At 44.4% G+C, this 27149-nt stretch overlaps 1 protein-coding gene across 2 annotated transcripts in view; it reads left to right on the top strand.

Annotated features, from left to right (window-relative positions):
* Nucleotides 1–27149, top strand: part of LOC126297689 (histidine decarboxylase) — a 393180-nt gene that overhangs the window by 125398 nt on the left and 240633 nt on the right. For both annotated transcript variants that reach the window (XM_049988805.1, XM_049988804.1), the window contains exon 2: nt 9108–9147. In XM_049988805.1, the coding sequence (XP_049844762.1) occupies nt 9120–9147 (28 nt within the window). In that variant the 5' untranslated portion in view covers nt 9108–9119. The remainder of the gene's footprint in view (nt 1–9107; nt 9148–27149) is intronic.

Raw genomic sequence — 27149 nt, 5'->3', positions numbered from 1 at the left:
GAACGGAATGGACAGTGTCTTGAAAGGAGGGTATAAGATGAACATTAACAAAAGCAAAACGAGGATAATGGAATGTAGTCAAATTAAATCGGGTGATGCTGAGGGAATTAGATTAGGAAATGAGACACTTAAAGTAGTAAAGGAGTTTTGCTATTTAGGAAGTAAAATAACTGATGATGGTCGAAGTAGAGAGGATATAAAATGTAGACTGGCAATGGCAAGGAAAGCGTTTCTGAAGAAGAGAAATTTGTTAACATCGAATATAGATTTATGTATTAGGAAGTCGTTTCTGAAAGTATTTGTTTGGAGTGTAGCCATGTATGGAAGTGAAACATGGACGATAACTAGTTTGGACAAGAAGAGAATAGAAGCTTTCGAAATGTGGTGCTACAGAAGAATACTGAAGATAAGGTGGATAGATCACGTAACTAATGAGGAGGTATTGAATAGGATTGGGGAGAAGAGAAGTTTGTGGCACAACTTGACTAGAAGAAGGGATCGGTTGGTAGGACATGTTTTGAGGCATCAAGGGATCACAAATTTAGCATTGGAGGGCAGCGTGGAGGGTAAAAATCGTAGAGGGAGACCGAGAGATGAGTACACTAAGCAGATTCAGAAGGATGTAGGTTGCAGTAGGTACTGGGAGATGAAGCAGCTTGCACAGGATAGAGTAGCATGGAGAGCTGCATCAAACCAGTCTCAGGACTGAAGACAACAACAACAACAATATGTTGCTGAGAAATGTAAATTTAAAATCAAGTCTTATGCAATGTGCATTACCATTTAATTGCAGCGCACTCGCATTTTCCCCCTGTCCCCTCTCCAATCGCTCAGACAACGTGCCATGCCAGTGAGGTAAATGTGCAGCGAGGCTGACAGCAATGGCTCTCGTTCCACGGCCTGCATACCGAAATCTTGGCTGGCTCTGAGCTAAGGGATGAGGAGGGAGAGGAAAATGGAGGCCGCATCCAGACGAAGCTAGAGCAAAGATTCGACTTGTCAGAGACTACACAATTTGCTGACAATATTACTTGTAATAAGTTAGATTTTCATTCTGCATTAGGAATACTATGGCGTCTATGCACTTGTCCAAAACAGAAAGAGTGGAGAAGCCATATCATTCAATGCTGAATGGAAATAGCTTTACTTTTTGTATCGTTTGTAGGCCCTGCAAAGTGCATAATATGTCATCGCATTATAATGAACGGGAAAAACATTTATTAGAACGTCCTTATGACACCAGTCACTAAGATGATATGATGCACCTGTCTTGTGACGAACGACAGTGAATGCTGACTGAACCCATTGCTGCCTTTAGGGAAAAAACTGAGTCAAAGGTAGTGAAAAACTCTTTTGTGATTGGCATCACCAATTATTTGGATTCATTAAGTGTCTTAATGCAAGGGAAGAATTATTTGGTAAGTGATTTGGTGGACAAGACTGATGTTTTGAAACAAAAATTAATCCTATGAGATAATTGACTTCAAGTTCATGACACGGAAAATTTCCGATAACTCAAGGCAGTCGTTTGTGGACCAGACATCATTGACTACGATCGCATATCATCACGAGTTCTTGAATAGATTCTATGAAAATGCGTGACTGAAAACTGGTTTCGATTTATTTGACAGACCGTTTCATTTTCTGATTGTTGATGAACCTCATTACATGCAATTTGAGCTGATAGTCGTGCAGAGAATTACCCAGCTCAACGACCTCCTTGTTCAGTCTAGGAATTTATAAATCTTTAATTAAATGTTACCGCAAGAGCAATGTCTCCGACTGTGCCGACAAGCCACTCAGCTTTCTTTAATGTGTAGTTTTACGTATGTGTGTAACTGTTTTTTTATTATAAAACTGAGAAAGTCTCATTTAATAAGTAATAAAAGGTATTGCTTTTGCAAAACATTAAAAAGTGTAAAATAAACATACACGATCGAATCCTGCTTATAAAAGTATGCTGCAATATTGGTCTCTTAGAAGTAGTTTCACTGTGTTGCAAACACGTCTCCTAATTTACTCTCGTGTGCAGTCTTCAGCATAGAGCCATCTCGCTCAGACACCTTCTTGGAATAGCGCAGTGTGTGGGGTGGGGGAGAGAAAAGGGGGGGGGGGGAGGGGAAGCCGAAACGCTGAGCAGACTCCGTTCCGTTCGCAGAACGCGGGTGATCTCTGGGACCTCAAATCTTGACCAGGCCTGCGCTAGAGTCTTCTAGGGTTGCAATCTTCCTGCAGACAACAGCATCGTCTGCATACAGCCTCGTAGAACTTCCGACGTCATTTCTTGATCATTTACATATACACTGAAGAGCCAAACTGGTTCACCTCCCCCCACGAGCACCCAGAAGTGGCGGCCCACGACGTAACATGGTTTCAGCCAATCTCTGAAGTAGTGCTGGAGGGAACTGACACCATGAATCCTGCAGGGCTGTACATAAATCCGTAAGAGTACGAGGGGTGGAGATCTCTTCTGAACAGAATGGTTGCAAGGCATCCGAGATATACTCAATAATGTTCATGTCTGGGGAGTTTGGTGGCAAGTGGAAGTGTTTCAACTCAAAAGAGTGTTCCTGGAGCCACCTTAAAGCAATTCCGGACGTATGGGGTGTCTCATCGTCCTGCAGGAATTGCTCAAGTCCGTCGAAATGCACAATGGACGTGAGTGGATGCAGGTGATCAGGGAGGATGCTTACGTACGTGTCACCTGTCAGAGTCATATCTAGACGTATCATAGGTCCCATACCACTCCAACTGCACACGCCCCACACCATTACAGACCCTCCACCAGCTTGAACAATTCCCTGCTGACATGCAGGATCCATGGATTCATCAGGTTTTCTCCATACTCGTACACATCCATCCACTCGATAAAACTTGAAACGAGACACCTCCGACTAGGCAACATGTTTCCACTCATCAAGAGTCCAATGCCAGTGTTGACGGGTCCAGACGAGGTTTAAAGCTTTCTGACATGCAGTCACCAAGGACGCACGACTTGGCATTTGGCTCCAAAAGCCCATGTCGATGATGTTTCGTTGAATGGTTCGCATGCTGCCACTTGTTGATGGCCCAGCATTGAAATTTGCAGCAATTTATAGAAGGGTTACACTTCTGCAACGTTAAACGATTCTCTTCAGTCGTCCTTGGTCCCGTTCTTGCAGGATCTTTTTCCAGCAGCAGCGATGTTGGAAATCTTATGTTTTACCGGATTCCTGATATTCGCGATACACTCGTGAAATGGTCGTACGGGAAAATCCCCACTTCATCGCTACTTCGGAGATGCTGTATCCCCCCCCCCCCCCCCCCCCGCTCGTGAGCTGACATATCACTTTCAAACTCACTTAAATCTTGCTAACCTGAAATTGTAACAGCAGTAACCGATCTAACAACTGCGCCAGACACTTGTTGTCTTATGTAGGCGTTGCCGACCGCAGCGCTGTACTCTGCCTGTTTACATACTCTGAATTTGAATACGCATACCAATACCAGTTTCTTTGGCGCCTCAGTGTACAATGAGGTGACAAAAGTCTTGGCATACCACCTAATATCGTGTCGGATCTCCGCCGTAGTGCACCAACTCGACATGGCAGTGACTGAACAAGTCGATGGAAGTCCCCTGAAGAAATGCTGATCCATATTATCTCTATAGCCGTCCATCATTGCGAAAGTGTTGCCGGTACAGGATTTCGTGCACAAAGTGACCTCTCGATGATTTCCCATAAATGATCGATGGAATTCATGTCGGGCGATCTGGATAGCCAAATCATTCGCTCGAATTGTCCAGAATGTTCTTCAAACCAATTGCGAACAGCTGTGTCCCAGTGACATGGCTCATTATTACGCACAAAATTTCCATCGTTGTTTGGGAATATGAAGTCCATGAATTGCTCCAAATGGTTTCCAAGAGGTTGAGGTGGGCCAGAGGATCAAGTCCATGCCATGCAAACACAATTCCGGCCATGACCTTCTTCTTCTGTGCGGATGCACACATGTTCCCCGAACTCTTACGGGACTTGGTAAGAATGTCTTCCATGAGTAATGAGTGTGTTGGGGTGGGACACTACGAATGTAGTGTGTGGACATACAATGTGAGAATGTGAGTCTCGCGGGAGGCGTGCGTGAGATAGTCCCTGCAGTCGTGCTATCCTCTGTGCCCTCGGTGGATCAGATGGATAGAGCGCCTGCCATGTAAGCAGGAGGTCCCGTTCGGGGCACATATTTCCACCTGTTCCCGTTGATATACACTCCTGGAAATTGAAATAAGAACACCGTGAATTCATTGTCCCAGGAAGGGGAAACTTTATTGACACATTCCTGGGGTCAGATAGATCACATGATCACACTGACAGAACCACAGGCACATAGACACAGGCAACAGAGCATGCACAATGTCGGCACTAGTACAGTGTATATCCACCTTTCGCAGCAATGCAGGCTGCTATTCTCCCATGGAGACGATCGTAGAGATGCTGGATGTAGTCCTGTGGAACGGCTTGCCATGCCATTTCCACCTGGCGCCTCAGTTGGACCAGCGTTCGTGCTGGACGTGCAGACCGCGTGAGACGACGCTTCATCCAGTCCCAAACATGCTCAATGGGGGACAGATCCGGAGATCTTGCCGGCCAGGGTAGTTGACTTACACCTTCTAGAGCACGTTGGGTGGCACGGGATACATGCGGACGTGCATTGTCCTGTTGGAACAGCAAGTTCCCTTGCCGGTCTAGGAATGGTAGAACGATGGGTTCCATGACGGTTTGGATGTACCGTGCACTATTCAGTGTCCCCTCGACGATCACCAGAGGTGTACGGCCAGTGTAGGAGATCGCTCCCCACACCATGATGCCGGATGTTGGCCCTGTGTGCCTTGGTCGTATGCAGTCCTGATTGTGGCGCTCACCTGCACGGCGCCAAACACGCATACGACCATCATTGGCACCAAGGCAGAAGCGACTCTCATCGCTGAAGACGATACGTCTCCATTCGTCCCTCCATTCACGCCTGTCGCGACACCACTGGAGGCGGGCTGCACGATGTTGGGGCGTGAGCGGAAGACGGCCTAACGGTGTGCGGGACCGTAGCCCAGCTTCATGGAGACGGTTGCGAATGGTCCTCGCCGATACCCCAGGAGCAACAGTGTCCCTAATTTGCTGGGAAGTGGCGGTGTGGTCCCCTACGGCACTGCGTAGGATCCTACGGTCTTGGCGTGCATCCGTGCGTCGCTGCGGTCCGGTCCCAGGTCGACGGGCACGTGCACCTTCCGCCGACCACTGGCGACAACATCGATGTACTGTGGAGACCTCACGCCCCACGTGTTGAGCAATTCGGCGGTACGTCCACCCGGCCTCCCGCATGCCCACTACACATACGGTTCACGTCCACGCTGTCGCGGCATGCTACCAGTGTTAAAGACTGCGATGGAGCTCCGTATGCCACGGCAAACTGGCTGACACTGACGGCGGCGGTGCACAAATGCTGCGCAGCTAGCGCCATTCGACGGCCAACACCGCGGTTCCTGGTGTGTCCGGTGTGCCGTGCGTGTGATCATTGCTTGTACAGCCCTCTCGCAGTGTCCGGAGCAAGTATGGTGGGTCTGACACACCGGTGTCAATGTGTTCTTTCTGCCGTTTCCAGGAGTGTATATTCTATAGAATATAGAAATATCCGCAGCCTACAAATGACATTGTTGTGAAATTACTGCATATAACAGCGTAGGAAATAACACGCTCGCAAATCATTTGAATATCTTCAGTAGAATTATCTTACACGGAAATCACACAGGTTCTTTGTGGTGCTACATAGTACGAAAGTCACGCCAAAAACTTATTACTGACCCGCACTCGTAAAGCGTACAACACAAAACCCTTTCTGTTGTTCCGAAACCATTTTTACTAGAACTGAAGCAAGCGCACAATGCAGCTACCTAGCGGGAACCATGTAAAATTCGAGAGAGTTTTCTCTTTCAACAGTACGTTGTTCACACACATATCTCAAATAACAGAATAGTTATGATTTTTTTTTAATCGGATGATTCTCTTTGATATCCGCAGTATATACGAGCCAGAATGGCAGACACATAAGAACCAAATAAAAAATGACGTAACTTCTGTTTTTCTGGATATTGATTTAAACCTTATGATCACCGCTTTTAATTCTACACTACTGGTCATTAAAATTGCTACACCACGAAGATGGCATGCTACATACGCGAAATTTAACCGACAGGAAGAAGATACTGTGATATGCAAATGATTAGCTTTTCAGAGCATTCACACAAGATTGTCGCCGGTGGCGACACCTACAACTTGCTGACATGAGGAAAGTTTACAACCGATTTCTCATACACAAACAGCAGTTGACTGACGTATCCTGGTAAAACGTTGTTGTGATGCCTCCTCTAAGGAGGAGAAATGCTTACCTTCACGTTTCCGACTTTGATAAAGGTCGGATTGTAGCCTATCGCGACTGCGGTTGGTCGTATCGCGACACTGCTGCTCGCGTTGGTCGAGATCCAATGAGTGTTAGCAGAATATGGAATCGGTGGGTTCAGGAGGGTAATACGGAACGCCGTGCTGGATCCCAACGGCCTCGTATCACTAGCAGTCGAGATGACAGGCATCATATCCGCATGGCTGGAACGGACCGTGCAGCCACGTCTCGATCCCTGAGTCAACAGATGAGGACGTTTGCAAGACAAGAACCATCTGCACGAACAGTTCGACGACGTTTGCAGCAGCATGGACTATCAGCTCGGAGACCATGGCTGCGGTTACCCTTAACGCTGCATCACAAACAGGAGCACCTGCGTTGGTGTACTCAACACAGAACCAGAGTGCACGAATGGCAAAACGTCATTTTTTCGGATGAATCCAGATTCTGTTTACAGCATCATGGTGGTTGTATCTGTGTTTGGCGCCATCGCGGTGAACCAACATTGGAAGCGTGTATTCGTCATCGCCATACTGGCGTATCACCCGGCGTAGTGGTATGGGGGTGCCATTGGTTACACGTCTCGGTCACCTCTTGTTCGCACTGACGGCACTTTGAACAGTGGACGTTACATTTCATATGAGTTACGACCCGTGGCTCTACCCTTTATTTGAATCCTACGAAACCCTACATTTCAGCAGGATAATGCACGATCGGATGCTGCAGGCCCTGTAGGGGCCTTTCTGGATACAGAAAATGTTCGACTGCTGCCCTGGCCAGCACATTCTCCAAATCTCTCAGCAACTGAAAACGTCTGGTCAGTGGTGTCCAAGCAACTGGCTCTTCACAATACGCCAGTCACTACTCTTGATGAACTGTGGTATCGTGTTGAAGCTGCATGGGCAGCTGTACCTGTACACTCCATCCAAGCTCTGTTTGACTCAATGCCCAGGCGTATCAAGGCCCTTATTACGGCCAGACGTGGTTGTTCTGGATACTAATTTCTTAGGATCTATGCACCCAAATTGCGTGAAAATGTAAGCACATGTCAGTTATAGTATAATATATTTGTCCAATGAATAGCCGTTTATCATCTGCATTTCTTCTTGGTGTACCAATTTTAATGGCCAGTAGTGTACATACATAAATTATCTAGATAACAGGGTAGACAGCAGTCTGCGATTGTTTGCTCGTAATGCTGTGGTGCACGGGAAGATGACGAAGTTCAGTGACTACAGGACGATACAAGGTGACTTAGACAAAATTTCTAGTTGATGTGAGAAATGGCAGATGCCTTTAAATGTATACAAATGTAAGTTAATGCAGATGAATATGAGAAACAAAACTGTAATGTTCTGTTACAGCGTTAGTGGTATCCTGTTTGACACAGTCACGTTGTTTAAATGTCTAGGCGTCCGCCCCGATAGCTGAGTGGTCAGTGTGACGGATTGCCGTCCTACGGGTGCGGGTTTGAATCCCGGCTGGGTTGGGGAATATTCTTCGCTCAGGGACTGGATGTTGTGTTGTCTTTATCATCATTTCATCTCCATCCGGCGCACAGGTCGCCCAATGTGGCGTCAAATGTAATAAGACCTGCCCCGTAAGGAGCCTCCCGGCCCATGACGCCAAACGCTCATTTCCAATATCTAGGCGTAACATTGCAAAGAGATATGAAATGGAACGAGAATGTGAAGATTGTGGTAGGGAAAGCGAATGTTCAATTTTTGATTATTGGGAGAATTTGGGAACAGTGTGGCTCATCTATAAAAGTGATCGCCTATAGGACGCTAGTGCGACCTATTGTTGAGTACTGCTTAAGAGTTTGAGGTCCGTGACAGGTCGGATTAAAGGAAGAGATCGAAGTCATTCAGAGGTGGGCTGCTAGATTTGTTACCGGTAGGTTTGAACAACATGCAAGTGTTACGGAGATGCTTCGGGATCTGAAATGGGAATCACTGGAGGGATTTCGAGGAGCATTATTGAGAAAATTTAGAGAACCGGCATTTAAAGCTGAATGCAGAACAACTCTAGAGCCGCCAACATACATTTCGCATAAGGACCACGAAGATAAAATGCTAGAAATTAGGTTCAAATGGTACAAATGCACTGTGGGACTTAACATCTGAGGTCATCAGTCCCCTACACTTAGAAGGACATCACACACATCCATGCTCGAGGCAGGATTCGAACCTGCGACTGTAGCTGCCGCGTGGTTCCGGACTGGAGCGCCTAGAATCGCTCGGCCACAGCGGCCGGCGAGAAATTAGGGCTCATACGGAGGCTTATAGATAGTTGTTTTTCCCTCGCTGTATTTGCAAGTGGAACGGGAAAGGAAATGACTAACAGTTGTACAGAGTACTCTGCGCCACGCACCGTACAGTAGCTTGCGGAGTATGAATGTAGTTGTAGATGTATGTGAAAAATACAGTTACGAACACAAAAGAATTAAATGTAAAACTGAATGGGTATTTATCTTTTTACTGGGATGGTAATATTCGTTCCGTTAATGTTGTAATTACTGTGTTTCTTTGTTGGGTTGCTGAGAGTATTTTATTATACGTTGCGAAAATTAGTTCATTTTGATTTTTGGATGCGTGCATCAACTAAGTTTATTTTTAGATTTAGTATAATATAAAAAAAAGAAAGCATAACTGATTAATGAAACGCCGTTTATGTTACAGATCTCTGCCGTCATGGATTTCGACGAGTATCGGAAAAGAGGTAAGTTCCATTATAAAATATTCACTGTTTCTTGTAATGAATGCAGTATCTAAAATTAGCCTGCAAGAACATTATTTTATATTTGAAACTGTTTTAGAAGGAAGGAAATGTTACTGAATCTTTGCCGACGGTTTTGCTCAAGGATTTTCCTTGTTTAATAAGTGAGTCGTCGTGATGAAACAACATTTCGAAGAACGTTTCCGCTTGCTAGGATCCGAATCCGCTGTTTTACACCCTCCATTCCCTGTAGGCGTTCGATTGCAGATAAATGTCGCAGTAAATAACTTGGTCGGATTCAATATGTGCGACCCGGCGGCAACTGTATCAGACCTTATTGTAAAGCATTGTCTCAGCTTCACCAGTGTCTATTGACATCTGTGAACATGGCCTGCACAATATCACTTCTCGTAACATTTCTTACAAACTTGGTGACGATTAAAGACTCGTAGACCTTGCTCTCGTGTCGCTATTACCCAATATTTTCTATTATTTTCTGCTACCGTCGATCTTACACCAAAATGACGTTCACGCGATATGTGTTGAGTCTAATATATTTGAACCGATTACTTGACATAGTCACTCATGTAGGATTCGATCTGTAAATACAAATGTTGACGTCATCTTATACGAACACTTTCTTTGCCAAGACCGCAAATGTTTGTGTAGTGATGACTAGTTTCGGAAATTTTGAATGGCCATTTTCAAATCTGTAACTTCGCAAAATATAAAGAGGCAGATGAATAGTCGACTTCAATATGTAATATATGATAACGGAGAAACAAATAAATGAATTGCATGGCACATTACTATAAGCAGTAGCGTCTACAACGGCCATTATAGATAGCTAATTTGTCATAATCGGTAAAAAATGTTACTGTCCAGCTGTTAACTAGAGGTGTTTATCAAAAAACAAAAAACAAAAAAAGGCTTTAAGCACTATGAGACTCATAATCTGAGGTCATCATTCCGCCGGCCGGAGTGGCCGAGGGGTTCTAGGCGCTACAGTCTGGAACCGCGCGATCGCTACGGTCGCAGGTTCGAATCCTGCCTCGGGCATGGATGTGTGTGATGTCCTTAGGTTAGTTAGATTTAAGTAGTTCTAAGTTCTAGGGGACTGATGACCTCAGAAGTTAAATCCCAAAGTGCTCAGAGCCATTTGAACCATTTTTGTCATCAGTCACCTAGACGTAGAACTACTTAAAACTAACTAACCTAAGGACATCACACATAATCCAGTCATCAAGAGGCAGAGAAAATCCCTGACCCCGCCGGGAACTGAACCCGGGAACCCGGGCGTGGGAAGCGTGAACGTTACCGCACGTCCACGAGCTGCGGACATCACTCTATTGGGCGACGTCACAGCCAGTGTCTTGCTGCATCATCCACCGACGATTTCCCGCAAAGATCATTCTTTGTTGAGCCAAATCGATGGAAGTCGGAAGGTAAGAGATCCGGACTGTCGAGTGGGTGAGGAAGGTCAATGATGTTTTGTGAGATCCTCTCGGGTGCGTAGACTAATGTGAGGCCTTGCGTTGTCATGAAGAAGGAGAAGTTCGTTTGATAATTGTGGCGACGAACACACTGAAGTCGATAGGACAGGTTCGCGCAACATCACCACGATGGTTTCCGACTCAAAAATGGTTCAAATGGCTCTGAGCACTGTGCGACTTAACTACTGAGGTCATTAGTCACCTAGAACTTAGAACTAATTAAACCTAACCAACCTAAGGACATCACACACATCCATGCCCGAGGCAGGATTCGAACCTGCGTCCGTAGCTTTCGGACTCCTCCCCAACGACTTACCGTGCTTTTGTTCACTGCCAGGTCTCGGTAGACATTCTGCAAGCTCCTACGAACATCTGCGATGCTCTGCTTTTCCTTCGGAAGAAACTCAATGACAGCTCTCTACTTGGAAGGCACCTCCGTTACAGACGCCATTTTGAGGACCATATATAGCTCCGCCAGCAATCGGAACTTCATGAAAGGTACTAAAGCGGGAATGTTCCACAAAAAATTCCGCATTTTTTCAACCGAAATTGGCCGAGAAAAAAATGTGTTCCATTACTTATTGATTGCCCCTCTAATGTGATATATAACTCTTTTACTTGCTCTTCTGTTGTCTTATGTTACATATTCAAGTCGAATATTCACCTGTACATTATGTCTTACGTATTTTCAGATTTGAAAATGGCAGTTCGAATTTGCCGAAACTAGTGATAATTGTACAAACAATTGCGATTTAGGCAAATAAAGTGTTCATATAGGAATACTTCTTCATTTATAATTTATTTAACATTCAATGTAGAGAAAATAACGATATTTCTCCACATTTGCATTCCAAATGAAAGGGTGTTTTTAGGTTTCCAGTAAGCCAGTTATTTTATTGTTAGTGCACTACTGGCCATTAAAATTGCTACACCACGAAGATGACGTGCTACAGAGGCGAAATTTAACCGACAGGAAGAAGATGCAGTGATATGCAAATGATTAGCATTTCAGACCATTCACGCGAGGTTGGCGCCGGTGGCGACACCTACAACGAGCTGACATGAGGAAAGTTTCCAACCGATTTCTCATACACAAACAGCAGTTGACCGGCGTTGCCTGGTGAAACGTTGTTGTGATGTCTCGTGTAAGGAGGAGAAATGCTAACCATCACGTTTCCGACTTTGATAAAGGTCCGATTGTAGCCTATCGCGATTGCGGTTTATCGTATCGCCACACTACTGCTCGCGTTGCTCGAGATCCAATGACTGTTAGCAGAATGTGGAATCGGTGGTTTCAGGAGGGTAATACGGAACGCCGTGCTGGATCCCAACGGCCTCGTATCACTAGCAGTCGAGATGACAGGCATCTTATCCGCATGGCTAAACGGATCGTGCAGCCACGTCTCGATCCCTGAGTCAACAGATGGGGACGTTTGCAAGACAAGAACCATCTGCACGAACAGTTCGACGACGTTTGCAGCAGCATGGACTATCAGGTCGGAGACCATGGCTGCGGTTACCCTTGACGCTGCATCACAGACAGGAGCGCCTGCAATGGTGTACTCAACGACGAACGTGGGTGCACGAATGGCAAAAAAACGTCATTTTTTCGGATGAATCCAAGTTCTGTTTACAGCATCATGATGGACCCATCCGTTTTTGGCGACATCGTGGTGAACACACATTGGAAGCGTGTACTTCTCGATACAGAAAATGTTCGACTGCTGCCCTGGCCAACACATTCTTCAGACCTGTCACCAATTGAAAACGTCTGGTCAATGGTGGCCGAGCAACTGGCCTGTCACAATACGCCAGTCACTACTCTTGATGAACTGTGGTATCGTGTTGAAGCTGCATCGGCAGCTGTACCTGTACACGCCATCCAAGCTCTGTTTCACTCAATGCCCAGGCGTATCAATGCCGTTAGTACGGCCAGAGGTGGTTGTTCTGGGTACTGACTTCTCATGATCTATCCACCCAAATTGCATGAAAATGTAGTCACATGTCAGTTCTAGTATGATATATTTGTTTATTGAATACCCGTTTATCATCTACATTTCTTCTTGGCATAGCAATTTTAAGGGCCAGTTATGTAAATTACTAGTCGTTACGAACCCTGAAAGTTTTTAATTAATTAATTTAGAACATAAAACATTACACCTGTGATCTTAGAAGTTTTTGTATTTACACCTGTTCTTAGCAAACAACCTTACGGTGTGTGGCGGAGGATACTTTGTGTACCACTGTCAATCCCGCCCTTTTCCTTTTCCAGTCGTGAATGGTGCGCGGGAGGCCTCTGAGTGAGCTCGGAACTCTCTGATTTTACCTTCATCTTTTCACCGTGATTCGCAACTCCTCTCTTTTAGCGTGTGCCAGTGAAGTTGGATGAGTGCCAGCGTAAAGTCTTCTCGCCGGTCTTCGTTGGATCTTCTGCATTTCTTCTATCAATTCTTTTTGGTATGGGTCCCAGACTAATGAGCAGTGTTCTAGTGTAGATCGAATAAGGGTTTCGTACACAACACCTTCGCGGGTAGAAATATTTCATTTCACTGACGCCGTCTGGCATTCGTCTTTCTTGCGATTAGTTTTAAGTGGTTGTTCCAATTTAAATCGTCCGTATGCGTACCCCCAGATATTCAAAGGATGTGAGAGCTTCCAGTGATCGTTTGGCAAGATTTGTAATTCCAGAGATGTGTGAGACGACGAGACGACACTGCATTAGGGTGATAATGCGTAGACACAATTGTGAAAAGCCAACATAGAAACGCGTTGAATTTGAGGTGTAGGGAAACAAGAGGGTAAATTGAATGTACTGGGTGTAACAAACAGGTGTGGGCAAATGTCCAGGAAAAATTCCCCAGACAGAGGAAGAAAACATATTGTATGATCACTGGTCTGGAAACGTTTCATTTCGATGTTACAGCTGTTTTCCTATTTCTCTTCATAACCACATTAACCATGGGAAATAAAGAGTTTCCGGAACCATGTCTTTATAAGACATTTTCTTCCCCTACGTGTGAGAAATGTTTCCTAAAAGCTTAGCCATTTATTTCGTTACACTCCGTGTATTCACTCTGCTGTCCTGTTTCTCTGCTCCTCGCGGTAACGTGTTTCTATATTGGCTTTTCACAACAGGCTATTGTGCTGAGTCAAAAATGTGGTTCGGACTGTTGTTATTCTGATCAATTATAACATTTAAATAGCATTTTGGTCTGAATTCTCACAAAATATCTGTTATTGTTATGTAAATAAAGCTTACAAATCATTAAATATCAAGGTCTGGTCACGTGATCGAAAACGCTCTGTTATCGTCTGATGCTCTGGTGACGTTACAGGCTAGAAGTAAGACGAACCCGTGTTTGTGTTATAGGAGCGTTATCCAAAGATTCGAGGTTTTTACGCACTTTTACTGCCAAAAGTTTAGTTATTTAGTGACGGAAAACGCATTTACAACTTCTAAGTGACAATAGAAAGGAATTTCGTGAATGCTGATAGTCTAATCCTTGAGAAAGCTGATCGTTTAAGCTCCACCCATTTAGAGCGGTGATATGTGCAACGACGGACATTCTTTTTTTCGCTCCCTGTAACATCATCAAACTCGCTCAGAGCTAAGGAATTGTAGTTTTCCAAATGGCTCCGTATATTATAACTAGATTGTCGAGTATCAGTCATGAAGTATGACCCAAGCCACAATAAAATGAAACTTGGTAAAACTTAGTGCTGATTTCCTGTGTAGAAGTCACTCAGCAGAAAAAAATAGATCTGTCAGGCGTTCCTTGGCACTACGGATAGTGCGTACGACAGTCATGCACGAGGCCACATGTTCGAATCCTGGAAGGATTAAACATCTTTTAAAGTTTTACACAAATTACGAAAACAGTGTTAGCAAGAACTGATTGTAGTAGTTGTTTTAATTGTGGGATTTATTATATACAGGGTGGTCAGAAAATGTGTGAAATGCTTGTAGGGATGTTACAGCTCAGGTTGTACTGAGACATAAACGTTAAGAATGAAATTCGATACGTTGCTCCGTTTCCGAGTTATTTAGCATAAAATTTAGCCAATCGGGGCGTGGCGCAGTCACATTCAAGCGGCCTGCCAGGGGCGGTGTTGCCCAACGAGTGCTTTGTCTCGTTAGCTCAAACTTGAATTTACGCGTGCGGCGATCTGATTGGCTAACTTCAATGCTAAATAACTCGGAAACGGCGCAACGTACAGTTTTTTTTTTTTTTTTTTTTTTTTTTTTTTTTTTTTTTTTTTTGTAACATTCATATGTCAGTACAACCTGCCCTGCAACATCCCTACAAGCGTTTCAGACATTTTCTGACCACACTGTATATCTCCACATTAGTCTTAGTCAGAAGCGGACAACATAAGGTAAATATACTTGCTTTGCAAACAAACAATCCACTTTTTTTAGAAAGCATATCTAGTGGTGAAGATATAGCCATACGTCCACAGTACAACAAGGTGTAGGACGATGAGATTGTACGGAGAGGTGTGTACAACATGCAGGTGACACAAACGTAAGGGCTGTGATGTTCGTGAGTGTAAACTAATATTAGTGTCTGAAGCATTTTTATGTAAGATGGTGCAACTGCAAAAGTTTAAACAATAAGGATCCTAGCTAGACAGTACGAAGATAAAAACATAGTTTCTAACAAAGTGAAAGGTGCGTGGTCACATTAACTAGAAAATATATTTTTGAACGTGACGTGTGTGAACAGCGATTGCAAGTGTCAGCGCATGTAAACAGCAAGGAAAACACAGTAATATTCTGTTTCTGGTCGATGTAGTGAAGTTTAGTAATTGTGATTTGGTTTTCATATGACACGACTGTCGAGTTCGTTTAACAAATAAGTTAAAATGTACCTTCGGGTTAGATTCAAACACGCGATCTATGGACATTGTGTTCTGGAATTCGACGGTTTATCGCTCTAACAACTGAGCTACTGAACAATTGAGGTGCAGTTAGGTAAAACGATAATTTTTACTAGGAGTTTAATTTCGTTGAATTACACTATCCTTCGTTGTAATAGTGGGAGAGCGTACCTCGGAGATAAGTTAACGTTAATTTCACAGTACAACATATTTTTAATTAAGTTGGTGAACTTGTATGTCGACATGGTAGTAATTTTTTAGTACAGTACGAGCACATTTTACGCATTTACTCATTCTCTGGAACACTCAAAAACAACTGGATCAGTTTTTTTAGATGTATTTATCCAGTGTGGTACTACACACCATTTGTAACCCATTTTCCGTAATGTAAACTCCAAAGCAAGCCATCACTGTGCATTAGCATTATGACAGTAGGAGAAGCGAGTTAGCCAGTGACGTCACAGGCATCACGTGACTCGAATGGGGTGTTTTAGCGGCGTTCAAATTATTTGAATTTCATTTCCGTTTTTATAAAAGGATACTGAAATTCAAGAGGTAAAAAACCATAAAACCACATAATTAATCATTTAAGACAATATCAAGATAACAGTCAGATACAATAGTGTGTCTGCGCAGTATCGCCGTGGTGCATTGTTTACTCGTGGATCTGAAATACTATGAACTAAACAAATATGATTATATTATATGTTATATACGGTGGCGTGCTGAAAAGTAATCTCTCCGAATTTTTACTGTATAAACTATTAAAATTTTTAAATAAAACAAACGTTATTAACATTCTACATCTTTATTCTTCATGTCTACATATCTGTAGCCCTCTGCCGCTAGGAGACTCCGAATTGTACCGTGTAACATGGTGGTGTGTATCGTAACTATGTCTGTGGGTGAGAAACAGCGTGCTGTAATCGAATTTCGAATTAGAAGAGTTCATCCACAAATGCAGCATTCTCTCATTCAGAACGACAGTGTCACACCATACACGACCACCATGACATCTACAACATTCCGAGACCTTCACTGTCATCAGTCATCCTCCATACAATTCCAACTTTGCCCCGTCCGATTTACATCTGTTCCCAAAACTTAAAGAACACCTTTGAAGACTTCACTTTGATAGTGATGATGCGGTGGTAGCAGAGGTGAGGTTGTGGCTTGCTCGACAAAGTCACCATTCTACAGTGACCGTATCAACGAACTGGTCTCTCGTTGGGAGAAAATGTGTTTGTCGCCAAGGCGGCACAGTTGAGAAATAAATAGGCAGACATGAAGAACAAAAATGTAAGGGTTAATAACTTTTGTGTTATTTAAAAAGCTGTAAGAATTTTCGCATAAAGAATTCGGAGGCATTACTTTTCTGCACGCCCTTGTACTTAAAACACTGTTTCTGCAAGCTCACTCGTTTTGGACGCGTATTTCTTCATCAGTGGAATATCTACATCTACATCTACATGACTACTCTGCAATTCACATTTAAGTGCTTGGCAGAGGGTTCATCGAACCACAATCATACTATCTCTCTACTATTCCACTCCCGAACAACAAGCGGGAAAAACGAACACCTAAACCTTTCTGTTCGAGCTCTGATTTCTCTTATTTTATTTTGATGTTCGAGCTCTGGACCTATGTAGGTTGGGCTCAACAAAATATTTTCACATTCAGAAGAGAAAGTTCGCTACTGAAATTTCGTAAATAGATCTCGCCGCGACGAAAAACGTCTTTGCTTTAATGACTTCCATCCCAATTCGCGTATATCTGCCACACTCTCTCCCCTATTACGTGATAATTCAAAACGAGCTGCCAATTTTTGCACCCTTTCGATGTCCTCCGTCAATCCCACCTGGTAAGGATCCCACACCGCGCAGCAATATTCTAACAGAGAACGAACGAGTGTAGTGTAAGCTGTCTCTTTAGTGGACTTGTTGCATCGTCTAAGTGTCCTGCCAATGAAACGCAACCTTTGGCTCGCCTTCCGCACAATATTTTCTATGTGGTCTTTCCAACTGAAGTTGTTCGTAATTTTTACACCCAGGTACTTAGTTGAATTGACAGCCTTGAGAATTGTACTATTTATCGAGTAATCGAATTCCAACGGATTTCTTTTGGAACTCATGTGGATCATCTCACACTTTTCGTTATTTAGCGTCAACTGCCACCTGACACACCATACAGCAATCTTTTCTAAATCGCTTTGCAACTGATACTGGTCTTCGGATGACCTTACTAGACGGTAAATTACAGCATCATCTGCGAACAGTCTAAGCGAACTGGTCAGATTGTCACCCAGGTCATTTATATAGATCAGGAACAGTAGAGGTCCCAGGACGCTTCCCTGGGGAACACCTGATATCACTTCAGTTTTACTCGATGATTTGCCGTCTATTACTACGAACTGCGACCTTCCTGACAGGAAATCACGAATCCAGTCGCACAACTGAGACGATACCCCATAGCTCCGCAGCTTGATTAGAAGTCGCTTATGAGGAACGGTGTCAAAAGCTTTCCGGAAATCTAGAAATACGGAATCAACTTGAGATCCCCTGTCGATAGCGGCCATTTGAAATATTGCAGACTTTCATTTTTAGTTATGATTCTTGTGTTATTATGTCATACCGAGAGAGGTTACTGTATGTATATAAGATATCTGATAAGTTTTCCAATACATGCAAAGTACTGGGCGAGTGAAAAACAATTTTGTAAGTTTGGAATGATACAGTAATTTATTGAGATAACTTACAGAATCGGTACATTTGCCATTTTGTAGCAGATCATCCAAGTTTCGCATGAAAGTATCAACTGTCAATTTGGTTCGATGTGACTACTATCTGTGATACAGCAAACATCCCACTGGTAAACGCTCGTTGCGGCAAGTCGGGCGTAACTTGTGCAGCATCAGCGTAGGTCCGATTTTTCAGATGGACTAAATTGTTTGGGAGGGGAGGAACATACACACGGTCTTACATGAAACACCAGAGAAAGAAATCCAGTGGTGTGAAGTCTGGAAGGCGAGGTTTCTATGAGGATGGCCTTCACGGCCAGTCCAGTGACTTGGGAAGCGACTATCGAGAAAACCTCGAGCTTTCGTGAGGAAATGAGGTGGGGCGCTGTCTTGCTGGTAGTAAATCATCCCATCTCGGTCATCTTCATCGATCTTTGGAATTAAAAAGTATTCCAAGGCCAGATACACAATATCAGTGACGGTTTTCTCCATGAAGAAGAAAGGGCCACACACTTTCAATTTGCTAAGGGCACGAAACACGTTAACTTTGTGGCTGTCACGAACATGTTCCATGGTTGCCTGTGGGTTTTCGCTGTCCCATATTCTATAGTTGTCGGTGTTCGCCATGTCACTGATATGAAATGTTAACTCATCTCTGAAAGTTGTCGTGTTAAGGTATGTTTCGTCATCCTTTATCCGATACATTATTTCCGCCTAGAATTCCCCATAAGCAACCGTATCCGCATCACTAATGTGCTTGCCACTGTGAATCTGTATGGTTTCAAGTGTAGATGTTTAAGCAGTACTCGCCGAACAGTCTTTTGTGGAATGCCAGACTAGCGAGACGCAAATCACACTGATTGTGGACTGCGGGCAAAACTCTCCTTAACCTGTTCTATATAATCATCAACACGCGGACGACCTGGTCAGTTACCATGTGGCAGTGAACAACACATCTCAACAACGTTATTGTGCCAAGAGTAAATTGCAGGTCTTTTTGGAGGTTCTTTAGCGTATTCGGGCGGAATTTACGCCGAACAGTTGTTGCAGAGTTCGTTTCATGAAACCAAAACACATAGTGGGCACGCTGCTAACCAGTGAAAGCAGACATTTTAACTGTGCGCTCTGCCGGAGCTCCTGATGACGGAGAGGGTGCCTATGTACTACGTGAATCAAACTTGAGGTTGTTTGCTACAAAATGGCACATCTACTGATTCATTAGGTTGTCTCAATAAGTTTATATATCATTACAAAGTTGTAAAATCGTTTTCCACTCCCCCTGTATATGAAACTTCCTAAGTTTTAATAACCTTTTATCGCTACTTAACTCCAGGGTTACTCTATCCAAGCAAGGAGATTTCCTTGTTAGAAAACTGAGTGGGCTGCTTGGAAACAAGCTTCTTCATATTTCGGAACTGATTCGTATTCTGTGAAACCAGATGGTCGTCAGCTGTTCGTGACAACTTAGGCCATCCACGTACACATCCAGGAGCGACCCAAACTTCCATATTCCACGGAGTCCACAACCCTTTCCGCCTCACATTTCGTGATTCCAGCGAAGGGAGAGAGAAATATTTTATTGTCATTTTAGTTCGTCAAGGCAAGAATCCATCACTGACGGTTACCATGTCTGTGTTGATACAGACACTGTAGAAATACAGACATTGTAATCATCAATAATGTATCCTTCACATTTCTTCAGCAAGTTCACTGCTGGCCATCGCTAATTTTGTTGGTTGGTTGTTTGCGAGAAAAGACCAAACAGCGAGGTTATCGGGCCCATAGGATTAGGGAAGGATGGGGAAGGAAGTCGGCCGTGTCCTTTCAAAGGAACCATCCCAGAATTTGCCTGGAGCGATTTAGGGACATCACGGAAAACCTAAATCAGGGTGGCCGGACGCGGGATTGAACCGTCGTCCTTCCGAATGCAAGTCCATTGTGCTAACTACTGCTAACTTTGTTGGTGGCTTCTCTTGAAGTGGTGGCAAGAGAGGCGTGCCTACATCGGTTCGCCCAACGACCGTACTGGACATAGGGGTGGTACTATGTCGTCTTTTCAGACGAGCTTTATGTAACCCACCAAGATGAATATATCCTACTGTGGACACTCTGAAGGAAATGAACGTTTCCAAACTGAACTGCTCATCGTCATGCGGGCCCAGCGCCTGGCGTGTGGTGTGTCGTGCCGCTGGGTACACATCACGGTCATACCTGGTTCGCATGGCCCCTAAATTAGGCAGCAGCCCTTAAATTCCTGACGTGCTGAGGTAGGTGGCTGTACGCAATCTTCGAGGTCACTGTGACACTAGTTTTCAAGAAGGTAACACAAGACCGCATGTTGTCCATGCTGTCTGGACCTACCCCGATATAAACGGTATTCGACTGTTGTAATGGCCAGCATATTCTCCAGATCTGTCACCCACTAGAACGACTTGTCATGGATTACCTAGGGACTGACGCGACGCTACTCGCAGTAGTTCGTTTGAAAAGGACACGGCTAATTTCCTTCCCCACCCTATCGTAATCCGAGCTTATGCTTCCTCATAACGGAGCTGTCGAGGGGGCGATAAAATCTAATCTTCCTTCCTTATTTTCACTCTCACGCAATCTCGCTGCAGTTAGGTTCCGTACAATAGGCACATATGCTGCTTCAACACTGTTTCCTGCAGTACCCTGGCCGTACCATATCGCAAACAATGACACTATGAAACGAATGGACGTGAGGTCCTACAGACAGCAAATTGCATTAATATAAAAAAAATTGCTGGAGGCGTTGTAAATTATGGTACGAATGTCAAAATACACTACTGTCCATTAAAATTGCTACACCAAGAAGAAATGCACATGATAAACGGGTATTCATTCGACAAATATATTATACTACAACTGACATGTGATTACATTTCCACGCAATTTGGGAACATAGATCCTAAGAAATCAGTACCCAGAACAACCACCTCTGGCCGTAATAACGGCCTTGATACGCCTGGGCATTGAGTCGAACAGAGCTTGGATGGCGTGTACAGGTATAGTTGCCCTTGCAGCTTCAACACGATACCACTGTTCATCAAGAGTAGTGAGTTGCGTATTGTGAAGAGCCAGTTGCTCGGCCACCATTGACCAGACCTTTTCAATTGGTGAGAGATCTGGACAACGTGGTGGCCAGGGCAGCAGTCGAACGTTTTCTGTATACAGAAAGGCCCGTACAGGGCCTGCAACACGCGATCGTGCATTATCCTGCTGAAATGTAGGGATTCGTAGGATTCAAATAAAGGGTGGAGCCACGGGTCGTAACACATCTGAAATTTACCGTCCACTGTTCAAAGTGCCGTTTAATCTGAGCAAGAGGTGACCGAGACGTGTAACCAATGGCACCCCCATACCATCTCGCCGGGTGATACGCCAGTATGGCGATGACGAATACACGCTTCCAATGTGCGTTCACCGCGATGTAGCGAAACACGGATGCTACCATGATGGTGCTGTAAATAGAACCTGGATTCGTCCGAAAAAATGACGTTTTGCCATTCGTGCACCCAGGTTCGTCGTTGAGTACACCATCGCAGGCGCTCGTGTCTGTGATGCAGCGTCAAGTGTAACCGCAGCCATGGTCTCCGAGCTGATAGTCCATGCTGCTGCAAACGTCGTCGAACTGTTCGTGCATATGGTTCTTGTCTTGCAAACGTCCTCATCTGTTGACTTAGGGATCGAGACGTGGCTGCACGATCCGTTCCAGTCATGCGGATATGATGCCTGTCATCTCGACTGGTAGAGATACGAGGCCGTTGGGATCCAGCACGGCGTTCCGTATTACCCTCCTGAACCCACCAATTCCATATTCTGCTAACAGTCATTGGATCTCGAGCAACGCGAGCAGCAATGCCGCGATACGATAAACCGCAATCGCGATGGGCTACAATCGGACCTTTGTCAAAGTCGGAAACGTGATAGTACGCATTTCTCCTCCTTACACGAGACATCACAACTACGTTTCACCAGGCAACGCCGGTCAACTGCTGTTTGTGTTTGAGAAATCGGTTGGAACTTTTCCTCATGTCAGCTCGTTGTAGATGTCGCCACAGGAGCCAACCTCGCGTGAATGCTCTGAAATGCTAATCATTTGCATATCACTGCATCTTCTTCCTGTGGGTGAAATTTCGCGTCTGTAGCACGTTATCTTCGTGGTGTAGCAATTTTAATGGCCAGTAGTGTACAAACTGGTAACAAGATTTTTACCCATGAGGTTCCCAATTAATTTTGAAGGATAATATTACTGGCGGGTCCAAAGCTCATTAAGTGATTTTTTATTTTTTTATTTTTATTGGAAATAGAAGACCTATATCTGCACTTTATCTTTATTGCATTCACGTAACATTCGACCTTTGCGACTAGTTGCGGGATCGCAGCCCAGTTCTATTCCTGCCAGCGGCCAAGATGTCAGGTTGCAATCCATCGTCACAGCCAGTCACAGCAAAGTAAATGACATGGGAATGTGATTTACATCGACTAGGAACTGTACACATTGTCAAGTGCTAACTTTGACTCCAACAAGAAATAAATTTACTGCAGATCATTGCATACAAAATTCCGTTCCCTGGCTATCGTGAGGCTTCCTTTAGTTTATCTTACTCTTCATACTACTCAACATGTTATAGGTTGTTGATTGTTCGTTCAATATACAAATTTTAACTGAAATCCGTATGTGTACTAATCACACAAAAAGTGAGTAGTAGCTGTAGCTTTCTCGGTTGTTCGGAAAAACAACATGGTTCACGCGCCCACTGTGGTTATCTCGAATCTCAACAACAAGAACACCAACTATATGTCAATAGGCGAACGGCATTATGTCGTTGAATACACCGGTTCCCGTCAGATGACAGGAGCTATGCAAAGCCGAGCGTGACTGGTACTTGGATAGGTAACCAGCCGGGTACGTCACACACTGTTGGCAATTTTCCCTTTGCCTTTCCTGCAAAGGGTAAAGTTTCTAATCACCAGATTTTACGCCAAAGCCATGAATTGAATTTTAATTCCCTCCACAGTGTCTCGTGAAGAGAGGACATGTAATAATGTTGGTGGTGATCTGCCCATCAGTTAGGGGAGGGAGAGGTGGTTGACATTAAGCCACCTTTTCCCTTCTCTCGTCACTGTCGTACAACAGAAACGTGACACCACACTACTCGGACACGCAATACAATCATCTATACATATCAGATACACTGAACACACAAATCTCACACTTAACAAAGGACATATGCCCCTGCGCACGAAGGATAGGGGAAACGTTTACTATTAGGCGACTGGACCTGACCCTCGAGGTCTCCCACTCAATCATGCCAAAAGACGTAACCTTTATTTACTACACTATGTGATGAAAAGTGTCCGGACACACCAAACAATACATGTTTTCATATAAGGTGCATTGTGCTGCCACCTACTGTCAGGTACTCCATATCAGCGACTTCAGTAGTCATTAGACATCGTGAGAGAGCAGAACTCACAGACTTGGAACATGGTCAGCTGATTGGGTGTCACTTGCGTCATACGTCTGTACGCGAGATTTCCACACTCCTACGCATTTCTAGGTCCACTGTTTCCGATGTGATAGTGAAGTGGAAACGTGAAGGGACACGTGTAGCACAAAAGCGTACAGGCCGACCTCGTCTGTTGACTGACAGAAACCGCCGACAGGTGAAGAGAACCGCAATGTGTAATAGTAGCGTAAACATTGGACGATTGAACAGTGGAAAAACGTTGTGTGGAGTGATGAATCACGGTACACAATCCGATGGCAGAGTGTGGGTGTGGCGAATTCCTTGTGAACGTCATCTGCCAGCGTGTGTACTGCCCACAGTAAAATTCGGAGGCGGTGGTGTTATGGTGTGGTCGTGTTTTTCATGGAGGGGGCTTCCACCTCTTGTTGTTTTGCATGGCACTATCATATCACAGGCTTACATTGCCGTTTTAAGCACTTTCTTGCTTCCCACTGTTGAAGAGCAATTCGGGGTGTCGATTGAATCTTCCAATACGATCGAGCACCTGTTCATAATGCACGGCCTGTGGCGGAGTGGTTACACGACAATAATATCCCTGTAGTGGACTGACCTGCACAGGGTCCTGACCTGAATCTTATAGAGCACCTTTGGGATGTTTTGAAGCGCCGACTTCGTGCCAGGCCTCACCGACCGACATTGATACCTCTCCTCAGTGCAGCACTCCGCCAGGAATGGGCTGCCATTCCCCAAGAAACCTTCCAGCACCTGACTGAACGTATGCCTGAGAGAGTAGAAGCTCTCATCAAGGCTAAGGGTGGGCCCCAATATTGAATTCCAGCATTACCGATGGAGGGCGTCACGAACTTGTAAGATATTTTCAGCCAGGTGTCCGGATACTTTTGACCACATAGTGTATATACCAATTAAGTAAAACAACTCTTTGGACCACCCTGTACAGTAGTACCCCGTGCATAAAAAGTCAAATACTTCTCAGCACCCAGTCTACATAATAGTGACTACTTCCGTTTTGCAGTCAGTGTCATCTACTGATACCGGGTCACGTCGGAGAAATCACTTTCTCCGTCGAATGTCCCTCTATTTTCTTCTGTCTTTAAGGTCGTTAGGTTGGACTGTAAGCTTTTTGCTCTAACCTACAGCAATAAATACCTTTACAGTTACACTGTTTACTGGCCACCAAATGTTAATACAACCTAAATCACTGGGTCTTTGTACGCGGGAAAAAGTCCACAAGCACGATATGCGGACTGAAGACACTAACAGTTGAAGTTCCAGGCGTTCAACGTGTATCAGAGGATGCAATCAGTGGGTCTTGGTAATAATGTGAGCAAGTTCAGAGTATTGGACACGACGAAGGCCACGGTAGCACAGATATCCAGGGGAAGTCAAATGGCTCTAAGCACTATGGGACTTAACTTCTGAGGTCATCAGTCCCCTAGAACTTAGAACTACTTAAACCTAACTAACCTAAGGACATCACACACATCCATGCCTGAGGCAGGATTCATACCTGCGACTGTAGTGGTCGCGCGGTTCCAGACTGTAGCACCTAAAACCGCTCGGCCACCCCGGCGGGCTCCAGAGGAAATGTTTCAGAGTCCATCATCTGTTTCCGAACACTTCTGATAAAAGCCAGCACGGCCAGTCGACGCATTCAGCTGAGTCCAGCCGAGCAGAGAGATTTCGTAATCAAAGTCCAAAGTCAGTGGCGTTGAGAATACAATGGCTTAGTGATCCTGGCGCTCACCTGTTTGCGACGCTACTCGAAGGGAGAAAATGTCCGCCAATTCTGTGGTCAGTCATTTGGCTATTTCCGCAGTTCCTATGCGGTCGATTTGCGTGGCGGGTGGTCGCACAGGAAGGTACAGCTGCTTGTGAACTTGCTAAACCCACGATGTCCTTCGTCTCTGCCACCAACACGTCTTCCATTGATGGCAAAGATATGAAACTTTTTTATGGGTAGACCTACGCATTTATACATCCCCCTCCCGCCCAAGAAAGACTCTTTCGTTTATACGTGGCCTCTGTAAAGGGGGCAGGCAAATCCAACACCTTCCATGAAAACCCTGACATGATAATCAAATCCAGTAGTATGTCACATAGCTCCGAATAAATCGTGACATTAAATTAACCAAAGTAATACGAGTAACGAGTGAGCAAATGAAATACCACAGACTAACACAAGAATGCCTAAACGCATGTCATACCTTCCCACCGTGAGACAGACCCAGTTCCGAGTGGAGAAACGAGAACAAAAGCCGAGAGCAGAACCGTGTTAAGCTGGAAGGCCCTATGATAAGGGACGGACACCCACGTCGCCAGCTAACCGCTAGGACCACACCCCAGGCGCAAGTTTTAGCGTGAGACGTTTTCGCGTCTCTGTTACGTTGCAAACGTTAAAAACATTGCCCCACCACGAAAAGTATAACGTTTCTCATTGGATATACAGAATTTTTGTAGGCAGAGCTTAAGGTTAACATTCAGACCCTGACTGGTCAGATGAAAACACAGCCAGATAGTTTTTTTAAACCTACTTCGGTAAATTGTAGTAAGGAGAAGTTAGGAGAGAGTTGCTTCCGAGACGGCGAGGTGAGCGGAGCTGTGCTGTCCGCCGCCCCCTGACGAACACCGACAAGGTAATGAACGCACGCGATGCCGCATAACAGTGCATAAAGCTTCACTCAGAACTGCAGAAGTCTCATCTGTTACACCCCCTTTTTGCGTAATACTAGTGTCGATCGTCAATTAAAGCTCATGGTGTTCACATTTGCCACTTGAAGTAAAAATCTGAAACGCGATGATTTTTCTGTTATATGGTTATTGAGAAGCCACATCAGCCACTGTAATTTACGACAAGTTAGATAAGTAATTAAAGATAATTGAGGGTCACTGTAGACCGTTTTTATAGTTTTCTCTTTCGTGAAACTTAATTTAAACCTAGATTGTAGATGTGATATGGCATAGGTCATCCTTCGATCCATTCAGGAAATATTCGTTCACATTTTTGTTGAACGCAGTTGGTTTTTACCATCCTGTATTAAAACATTTCCTTTTATCAATAGTGCAATTTATAAACAATGTTTTGTGAGTAGAATAAAATTTCCAGTGGTAAATTTAACTGCTTTTTCGACGTTATTTTACCAGCTAACTAAAAATAGGAAAGCCTTGAACCCCTTCCACTAAATTTAGTTGGTATTAAGATTATTTTACAGTGAGTGCAGTGGAGCTGACGCTGAAATCATTAAGTATTTGGTTATATCACCGCTAGTCTCACTGAACTCTTCTGAATTCTACATGTCATGTGTGGTCTGACGTCTCCTTACCAGCAACAGGTCCCAGGTTCAAACTAGTCAATTCCCTAAAAAACACGCTCAGAGCGTC

Source organism: Schistocerca gregaria, chromosome X (assembly GCF_023897955.1).
Source record: "Schistocerca gregaria isolate iqSchGreg1 chromosome X, iqSchGreg1.2, whole genome shotgun sequence".
NCBI lineage: Eukaryota > Metazoa > Arthropoda > Insecta > Orthoptera > Acrididae > Schistocerca > Schistocerca gregaria.
Note: the sequence above shows the minus strand (reverse complement) of the source record. Positions and strands in the feature narration are given on the sequence as shown.